Genomic DNA, 10,435 nt, shown 5'->3' on the forward strand with positions numbered 1-10,435 from the left:
CGGAGGCCCCCCGCAAAAATCTCTATGAGGCCCCCCCTTTTTAATTTGTTTATGGTTAGCGGGGCTCCCCGAAGCTCGAGCCCCCCCCGCACCGCGGACCATCAGCTACGCCACTGACTCCAAAAGGTAAGCGATTGAAACGGAAGAGGCCCAATGTTGTGTTTATCACTGTGTATTTCCGTGACTCCTCGTCTAGCTCAACCTGGTTGTAAGCTTCGCGAAGGTCCAATTTGGAGAAAAACTTGCATCCGGCCAACCGTGCAAAGATGTCCCCCGGTTTTGGTAAGGGGTACTGATCGATATTCAGTTGAGGGTTTATCGACGTTTTGTAGTCGGCACATGTGCGTATGCCGCCCTTAGGTTTCTGTACCGTTACAATAGGTGAGGCGTAGTGGGAATAATCCACCTTTTCGATAATCCCTTCTCGTTCCATTCGTCGGAGTTCGTCCTCCACACGCTCCTTGCGCGCGTAAGTTATGGTCCGTGCTTTACAATACTTGGGTTGCACATCGTCAATCATGTACAGGTGAGCCTGTATCCCTTTTAGCTTTCCCAAGCCTGAGGTGAAAAGATTGGAATGTTTTTCTAACAGCGTATTTACCTCTGGATCTCCGTTCTGGATGGTGTGTATAGCTGGTTGACAGATGGTAGGATGTTGAGATACCAGTATAGCCATTTTCGGCCACACAGATTTGGCCCATTTCCGCTGACGATAATGAGTGGAAGGTTAGCCTCGCGAGCCCCAAATCTGTCATGTACCGTGGCTTTTCCAACGATGTCTATTTGGTCTCCTGTGTAATATTGGAGGTTACGTGAGAAAGGGTAGGCTTCAGAATGTTCGCCGATTCTGTCAAAATCGCGTTCGCGAATCATTGTGTAGCCTGAGCCGTTATCTATCTCAAAAGACACCGTGTTACCGTTTACTAGTAGCTGTATTTTGTCGGCCGGTGGAACCTCTTCGTCAGTGGCGTCAATGTTTTGGATCGTAGTCGAGTTTGGCTTATCGGTGTTGACGTCTCGTCCGGCGTCACCATTGTGATAGACGTCGACCTCGTACTCGTCGTAATAGCTCGATTGGTTTTTTTGTGTCTCATCGATGTTGTTCGATTGATTATACCGCTTTGGTGGTGCCTGTTTTCGGTCTTTTTCCTTGTCAGGAGGGTTGAGGCACGCTTTCGCAATGTGGCATTTACGGTCACATTTATTGCATTTGGAGTCTTTGAATGGACATACATGAGCTTTATGTTGATCGCTTTTGCATCGCAGACATCGACTGTAATCGGGAACGATTTTCCCATCCTCTTTTCTTCTGGAGTTGTTAGGTTGTGATGACCCATTACCAGGTCTACTTGAGGCGTTGTTGTTGTTACTTTGGCGATTTGGTTTTCTGCCGTTGGTTTGCGGACGTATGCGATTTATTTGTGCCTGTCCTTCTTCTTTATTCTTAATTTCGCCAAGACAACGTTTCGAGTTTTCCATCGCTAGGAGGATTGTCGTAGCCCTTTCCAGCGTGACTGCCGTTTTTTCGTCCTCTTCAGCTATCAACTTCTGCTGCATTGCCGGGTCGTTGATTCCAAAGATGATTTTTTCCACTATCATCTCGTCCCTGTTGGTGAATTTGCAGTTCATCGATAGAGCCTGGAGATCGGCAATGTATGCCTCCACCTATTCCCCGTCGTTTCGGTGTCGGCGTACGTTTTTGAATCCATCGTCGCGGGGCGCAAGCGATTACGTAATAACGTGTAAGTCCCCGGACTGAGCGCGGTTTGTAAGATTGCCTTCTTTTTGGCGACAGCCGTGATATCGTTCGCCGTGAAATAGGCGTCGAGGTGTTCCGCGTACTGGTCCCACGATTCAGTTTTATCATCGAAGGCATTTAAGTGTCCAAGTGCCGCAATTCATAGACCACACGTATGGGGTTGGTTCTCAGGCACTGGCTGTAGCAGCTTCCGCTAAAGAGTGGACTGGGATTATCGAAAAAGCCGTAAAGGAGAACGCTGGCGACAAGATATCGCCAATAAGGAAGCTGTAGGTCTCGAGCCTTATTACGCAAACGATCGTCCAAGTCACCTCCTATTCCAAGCGAGAACAGGTGCTCTGCCAACTGCTGCTAGGTTAAGCGAGATCTTTGGTGATGACCCCAAGTGCCCGCTGTGTGGCGCGCCCTGTGAAGATGTTGCGCACATTTTGGTAGAATGTAATAGATTTAATTCGGTCCGGGTGTCGTATACTTTTGCTGAAGAGTTTGACCAAACAGACGACTGTGTAGCTTACCTTCTGGGCTTTTATGGTGCCGGTCAGGCTGTGTGGGATGACGCCATCTTCTTTTGGATGTTTGGATTTTAAATTTTAGGTTTACTTTATACATATATTTCGTTCATAAGCATGTACTAGTATATGACTTTATCGTTTAAATATAGGATCAAACAAAACTACATGGGAAAAACTGTACAGCGACGTGGAAACTAAAGCTATTAGTATATAGCACCATTGGAGTTGTACGGGTGCATCACGGGTGCATTTTCTTTGAAGTAGATAATGCAGCACATTTTGTTACTTAGTTTATCCCACGCCACTTTCCCTCTAAAAATCGATTAAAATCGTGCACTTGGGCGAATTATCGTACTATATGGGCTGCGTTCAGAAACGCTCAACGACATATCTGAAAAATTATTTTCGTTGTGACCTTTGCTAAACGTGACGTAGGATCTGGTTGAACGCTTTTTACGATTCTTGTAATTTTTTGTAAAATAAGGTCTGTTGCGGCGTCTGCAGGGCCGTGCAGAGGGGGGGGGCAGGGAGGGCAAAATCCCCGGGGCCCGGGTGAAAAGGGCCCACGAGGGGGGCCCGTAGCTGTAGGGCCCATCGAAGAAGCTCAAGGGGGGGTGCAAATCAAGATAACTTGGAAGAAGTTTTCAGAGCTCAAGGGGGGGGGGTGCAAATCGAAGGGGCCCGCGAGTAAGTTTGCCCCGGGCCTCAGGATACCTCTGCACGGCCCTGGGCGTCTGCACTGCCGTGCAAAGCGCAAAGCATTAACGACCAAAACCAAAATATGGAGAAAACCCGCGAAATTCGAACTTTCTTTGCCTTAAGATACCCCAACTTACTTCTTTCAAGGTTATATAGTAGACTTGGATTTTTCAACTCAAATTATATTCTGGTACTAAACAATTTACAGGCCAAACGATATTTCAGAAATATCATTAAAACCATGTCTTAAAACGCGAAAAAAATGCGTTTTGATTTGACTTTTAAAGAAAATAAACACATTAATGCGTTTTTATTTTGAAAATAATGCAAAAACCTAAAATAATGCGTTTTGCAACAAGTCATTTCTCTAAGAACAAAAATTTTAAATTCGAAAATTAGTTCAAAATTGAATTTAACGTATAAAATAAGGAGAAATAAAACCAAAATCTGTAAATCGAAAATTTAGTCGTTAATGCTTTTGTGCAGTGCAGCTAGCCTTCCTCCGTGCTGCGACCGCGTGACGTCACGTGACCTTTGAGCAAAATAAAACCTGTTCCTACAACCGATGACTTCATTCAAGGAAATCGCTAAGAAGTAATATTTCCCAGAGCCAGCAGTAGTGGCGCTAAGGGTGGGCTGAAGTGGGCTTTAGCCCCCCTGCATTTCTGAGATGGGGCCACATATTTATATTAAAAGGGCCACATATTTACATTTAAGAGGCCAGATATTTGAAATTTCTTTATGTTTTTATTGCCAAGTAAAGTTTTTCGGGGGGAAAAATCTTTAAAAATCAATTCGTTTACTCAAAAAGATAGTGGACCATAAACAGATAGATTCGGGAGGCGAAGGGAGCGGAAATGGAGAGAAAGTTTAATGAACAATTGAAAGAAAAGAAAGGGGCTTGAGGGAATTTCGGGAAATACCCCAGCGGGCATGCACGTCAATGCTCGGAATCCGACGCTCGGATACAAGCTCAGAAGCGGCTCCAGTAAACGCGACGATAGCCAAAACAATAAAACTACCTTGCTCTTCTCGCTTCCTGGAAAATTCTGCGGTTTTTCGATTTCACCACTTTTGCGAAATATGGTCAATGCCAGGCTCGACCACTAAGCTGCTTTTTTTTTAAACATTTCTTTCCATTTCGTCTTGAGCTCCAGAACGAGTCAGGTCTATTTTGAAAGTCTTCCTCGAATTTTAAGTCTTTAGTCTTTCTGTTCTATTATTTTGGCAAGAGCGGACTTCTACCTCCTCGAGGTTTAAAGAAGCCCTAATGCGCTTGTTTAAAATATAAACACTTAGCTAAATGACTAGTTGATAGTTTAATTTTATTTCAAATTATTTCAACAGCCTTTTAAAGGCTAATTAACTATTAATAGTTAATTTTTCCAAAAGGCATTTTTCAAGGCTAGCTAACTATTAGTAGATATATATTTTCCAAACCGCCTTTGTCAAGGCAAATTACTATTATTAGTTATTTTTCTAATATCTTAGAAACTTAGTCTTATTATTTACTAAGATAAATATTCCTCGACAATTAGAAGGATTTTAGAGATACATTTTAGATAATTATATCCGGTAAATTTAACTATTTAAGTATTGACAAATTAAAAAAAAATGTAGAAATGAGTGGGAAAAAATTTCCGTCCGGAAGCCAAAGTCGCAAAAAGCGAAAAGCCAGTCAAGAATTTTTAAATTCTCAAAAAGGGGCTCTAAATAAGTACTTCAAAACATCAATTCCAGTCTTAGAACAAACTCAATTAAATGCAATTGCGAACAAACTTGACTTACCAACCACTACTGAATCTTTAAAAAATCAACTTTCCCACAACGAAAACAAATCGCTAGAATCCGAACCAAAACAAAATAGTACTGACAATAAAATAAGCTTATTGAAGGACGCTATAGGGGTTCATGTTGAAAGTAATCTTTCAACTAATAAATCGAACGATGTTATAAATAAACATTCTATGTTCGAAACGAGTCAAAATGTTTTCGATAAAGTTGTAGAAGGCATTGAAGAATCAGTTATTGATAATATCTTAATAGGAGCTCCTAGTGAAAGTGAATCAAACAATTCAAATGACATTGCACTTTCATTTGTCGCTTCCAGGAATTCCCGAGAACTCCATGAGAATAGCAGTATCGTGCCCGGTGCACCATTTAACTCCTGCTCTATCTGATTTAAATGCAACTCATATTATTCCTGACATTAGTATCGACATGGATTCTCCACTCGCTCAACCAAGGCTCTTATCATTTCCCCAAATGATTATTAGTGGTCAAAAACGAAGTTTCAATAGTATTTATTATGTAAAATATCCCTTTTTGGAATATTCTGTAGAAAATGACATGGTATACTGTTTTTGCTGCCGTCATTTTCCAAGCAGTGGTAAAAAAACATATTTCACAACTGGTTTTAAAAATTGGAAAAATATGAATGAGAAATTTCACGAACATTTTACTTCCGAGAAATTGACCCACCAATTAGCGGAAACGAAGTACATACATTTTTTACAGTCTAAGAAACGAGGAGCTATAACTTCACAGATAAATAAGCAACACCGTTTAGGTACTATTCGGAACAGAGAAGTTTTATCCGCCCATGTGCAAATTGTTTTAACATGCGCTCAACAGGATACCGTGTTAAGAGGGCATCGAGAGAACGACGATCAGCAAAATCGTGGAAATTTCATTGAAATCCTAGAATTGTTAAAGCGCATTTCACCTGACTTAAAGAAAAAAGTAGATAGCATGCCCAATGTAGCAAAATATACCCACGGAGCTTATTAACACTAGTGGTGCACTTGTTCAAAGAATGATTATTCAGGATATTAATGATTCGGGTGGTTTTTACGCAATAATTGCTGACGAAACTAGGGACAAAGGCGGTGTAGAACAACTAAGTGTTTGTGTTCGATTTACCACCACTAAGGGAGAGGTTCTTGAAAGGTTTTTGTCTTTTGTTGATTTACATAAATTTGACGCTGAATCTTTATCTTCCGCGATTATTAATATTCTTTTATCAAATGGGTTAAAAATATCAAACTGTGTAGCGCAAACATATGACGGAGCGTGTGTAATGAGTGGAAGTAAGTCGGGAGTGAACATTAGGATTAAGGATGCTGTGGGTGGGATGTGTCCATATGTGCACTGTTACGCCCATCGCCTAAATTTAGTTTTGGTGGATACCTGTAAGAATGTACCAATAATTCGTGAACCACTTGGTTTGTTGCAGGCAATTTATACATTTCAAAGTAATTCGTCACTTCGAAGTGAGTATTTTCAAGAGGCCCAAAAAGAGCTTGAATACGATGTAATATTAAAATTACCCCAGAGTTGTGACACTAGATGGTCCAGTAAAAAAAAATGTATACATTTTTTTAGAACTAGATATAATGCTGTAGTTTTAGCTTTAGAAAACTTAATTGAAAGTGGCAAATCTGAGGAAGCAGCCGAATGTAGAGGGTACCATTCCCAGCTTCAAAATTTCAGCATTTTATTAATGGTCGTAGCATTAGATGAGATTTTAGGCGTAACAAATGTGTTGTCTGAATATTTGCAAAATCCAAAAGTAGTTATAACTCAAGCCGTAGCAATTTGCGGTGCCACAATAAAAAAGTTAGAAACAGACCGAAATTCTGAAAGATTCGATCAAATTTGGGATGTTGCGAAACAATTAGCTCTCTCAGCCTCAATTCCAGTACCAGAAAAGAATAGTTCCGTCAAAGTACCCATGAAAAGAAAAATTATTCAAAACAAAAGGTTAAAAGGTACCATAATAACGGGTACTATAGGAAGTCGGGAAACGGAGTTCAAAACTATTGGCGACCAACTTAAAGCAACTTATTTTGAAATTTTAGATAGATTCGTATTAGAAATGAAAAAAAGATTGTTAGAAAATTGTTCTATTTATGAAGAACTTTGCGCATCAGACCCAAATTCGAGCGAGTTTTTGAACGTTGAAAAAATTACTGCGTTTTGTCAAAACTTCAAAAGATTTAATTTTGAAATGGAGTCTCTGAAAAATCAGGTCAACGTTGCTAAAATGTTATTTAGTACCAAAAGCGGTGAAAACATAAACACAGAAAGTTTGCAAACGCAGCTTGAAACCAATGAATATCTTAAACCTCAAAATTTGCAAAATGTTTCCGATTGCTCTAAATATTTATTGACATACGAGCAGGCATTCCCAGATCTCGTAAAATATTTCCAAATTGTATTATGCATACCTGTTGCTAATACTATTTCAGAGCGTAGTTTTAGTACACTTAATAGACTCGAATCATTTTTAAGAACAACAATGTCTGAAAATCGATTAACAAATTTAGCCTTGCTCTCTATAAATAGAGATTTATCTAATAGGTTAAGAGACAATCCTTTGTTGGTTGTTGACGAGTTTAGTAAAAAAAAGAGAAGAGTGCAATTTATACTTTGAGTTAAATTTTCAAATTTTTAAATATGTAGAAGCTATAAGAGACTTATTGGGGGGCAAGCCACAGCTGCCACCAAATTATAAGGGGTAACTAAAATGGTAAGGGCCACAAAATTCTTAGGGGCCACAAAATATTTAGCCCACCCGTGAAAAAACCTTAGCGCCGCTACTGAGAGCCAGGACCAGGTAGTTAATGTTTATATAGTGCTTGTAGAAAAAATGGAAACTCTTCACCTGTACGGTATGCAACAAGTGTTTCCTTTTAACCAGGTAGCTTTTGTTGACATGTTAAGGCTTAACAAAATCATTACGTTTTATTTACAGGTGAAACGTTTCCATTATTTAAACAAGACTAACAATGTAAGTACAGGTCGCGTCGTTTGGAAATATTACTCCTTGATGATTTCCTTGAAGTTGTTTTATTTAAGCCCCTATTATCGACCGCGTGCGAAAAAATATTTCCAGGAATGTTTTCAGAAGCTTTTGTTTCTGGGAGTATTAAACGTGAAATATTAAGGACTCGGTTGAAATAGCCATAATTTTAAATATAATATTATCATAGGAAAACCGCATTTCAAGCTCGTTTGTTATTCATATATAATCGGATCCAATGTGGATGTTTGAATTTCTGGCTCCGGGAATGTTTCCACAAGTTGCGTCTGTTCTTCATTTTCGGTAAATCAGCCTCAGGCGAATGTTCTTTCCAATTGTCCTGACCTCTCTATCGTAACTACTTATACGTCCAATGTGCGTTATGCCGATTTCCCTCTAGCGGCGGTTTTCCGAAGTTTTCGTGTGGAACATGGTGAAGTTGACGCTATTTTAACCTAGGAAGATGGATACGGGTCATTCATATTTCTAGTTTTAACCCGGTGGCCAAACTGGCCATGCATTTTTCGCTCCAAATTATTTATTTCACATCGAAAATGTACGGCAACCCAGTTAATCAGTTGCTGCAAACAGGGTTGCCATACATTTCCAATGTTAAATAATTTGGAACGAAAATGCATGGCAACCTGGTTAAAATTGAGTCTGCTTCACTATATTCCACACGTAAGCTTACGAAAAGCCGGGAGTAGTGGCGTACACCAGTAATCCCAAGCGTTTATGGATGGCCGTGTGAGGATAATCACTAATGACCCAACGGGTGGTTGTCATACTTCCGCCACGGGTGTCCCGTCCCTATCCCCAAGTATCCCCCTGTTGGCGTGGCCATAACACAGATCTCTCACCTGATTAATCAGATGGCCGAGCGGACTGAATTATCCCACCCGTCATAATCGCTCATAACGAGCTCAAAAGAAAAAGGTTCCGAAAACCGCCGCTTGAGGGAAATGGGAATAACACTCATCCCACGCACATACTCTTTCAGAAACCCACAACATCTTTATTACTTAATTAATAGAATCTTATATAGTCTGTTCTATTTAAAACCCATTTTATTTATCGTAGTAAGCATGTATCTATTTACATGTACATAATTATTTACAAAGAATCCTTTGAAGAAAAGGAAGATATTTAAGCGCCCACGTTGAGTACCTTGGAGACATGGGCCACTTTATTGAGAAACTGCTCCGCAACGACTTCCTCAACCTCACGAGTCTCTGGAATGGGTTGAGTGTACGCGGACTTCGAACCCTTGACGACCTTCAGCTGAGGAATGGACACGTGGAATTGCCGCAGATTGACTTCCGGCCTGTGTACGACGAGAGTATGCGGGATCTTGTAGACCATGGGCTTGTGCTGGACGACGGGGCTGGGGATGACGAAGATGGACTGCGGCACTCTGAAGAAAACCTCCTTGGTCTGCACGATGGGCTTGGGCGCTTCGATGACAGGCGACGGGATGTTCAGCACGACCTTCTTCTCCACCAACAAGTCTCCGGAAAAGGCGAGGTCGGGGTGCGGGACGTCGTGGACTTCGGGGGCTCCTTTCGGCATTTCGACCTCGGGTCGCGCCAAAGACCCCATGGGTTGAGGGATGTCGATAACGGAGTAATCCAGCGGTCTGATTTCCTGGTGCATCGTGCTCAAAGGCGGAGAGACATCCAGGGGCATCGGAGCCGCAATTTCCACGCCGTAAGGACTCTCGATGTATTTCTGGTCTATAACCTTGGATGTTAAAGAAAGTTGCAGGTTATTGGAAATCATTATTTCTACTCCTGAGCATCCATTTGTAAATTAATGAAACAGGAACAGAAATCTTACCATTGAGCACATCAACACGAAAAGAGCGATTATACTTTGCCGACGCATTTTGAGATTCTAAATTTGTTAGAGAGACTGGAACGTTTAAATGATCGCGGAAGTTCGAGAGGTTACTGGTATTATTGGATTGGAAACATCCCTATTTATACCATTTCATCACAAAAATGTTTTTAATTTAGTTATTTTTTACATAGCTTTTAAAAATTGTGTAGTTTAAAGTCTAATTCATTTTTTTTTGGATTACGAGTGCTCGATATTTCATTTTTCATGTGTTTAAAATTTTTATAATAAATTGTTAAATAACAAACTTAAATTTAATAAGATCTTAATAGCAAGATATATTTTTTTTAAATACGAATTTTAATATTGGTAAGAGAAATTCGGGACTGTTTTTTTGAACATTGATTTTTATCATTATTAGAATACAGGTACGAAGTGTCACACTTCAGGTCATTATGTCACTGCTGCTAAAAGTCTGATAGGAAGAGCCCTTTTAATTCATTCATCTATGAATTTTTAAGTTTAAAGAAACCACCTATGGACTGCATTGTAAAGGATGATAAAATTGGCGAATAAGTAGATAAGTCCATAATGAAAAGGGATAATAAAGCTAAACCCTAAACAAATTTGAAGAAATTTAAAAACTTACTAATAGCTCGTACCGATAGGTCTTCGAGCAAACAAAAACGCGAAACTCGGACCAAATAGATCTTCGAGTGAATAATTGAATTAAATAAAATAAAATAAAATAGCCAGAAAATCCAACGGTAGACCGGTTTCGTCTTATTTGGGACTCGTCAGTACCGTGCGGGAAATCTGGTTTGC

General features: G+C 40.2%; 1 protein-coding gene across 1 annotated transcript; it reads right to left on the bottom strand.

Moving 5' to 3' along the window:
• Window positions 1-8,835: 8,835 nt before the first annotated feature.
• LOC149943264 (uncharacterized) lies at window positions 8,836-9,728 on the bottom strand. The gene is made up of 2 exons (XM_090177897.1): window positions 9,611-9,728; window positions 8,836-9,514 (listed from the first exon to the last, which is right to left on the bottom strand). The coding sequence occupies exons 1-2, from the start codon at window positions 9,656-9,658 to the stop codon at window positions 8,921-8,923; spliced, it is 642 nt and encodes a 213-aa protein (XP_090034023.1). The 5' UTR covers window positions 9,659-9,728; the 3' UTR covers window positions 8,836-8,920.
• Window positions 9,729-10,435: the final 707 nt, after the last annotated feature.

Source organism: Leiobunum rupestre, chromosome 6 (assembly GCF_980474605.1).
Source record: "Leiobunum rupestre chromosome 6, qqLeiRupe1.1.hap1, whole genome shotgun sequence".
Lineage (NCBI taxonomy): Eukaryota > Metazoa > Arthropoda > Arachnida > Opiliones > Sclerosomatidae > Leiobunum > Leiobunum rupestre.

Bases quoted from the DNA above. Each gene is read 5' to 3' on its own strand.
- LOC149943264 (XM_090177897.1), bottom strand. From the start codon at position 9,658: ATGCGTCGGCAAAGTATAATCGCTCTTTTCGTGTTGATGTGCTCAATG. The intron at 9,515-9,610 runs GTAAGATTTCTG...TTAACATCCAAG, and splicing joins TCGTGTTGATGTGCTCAATG to GTTATAGACCAGAAATACAT.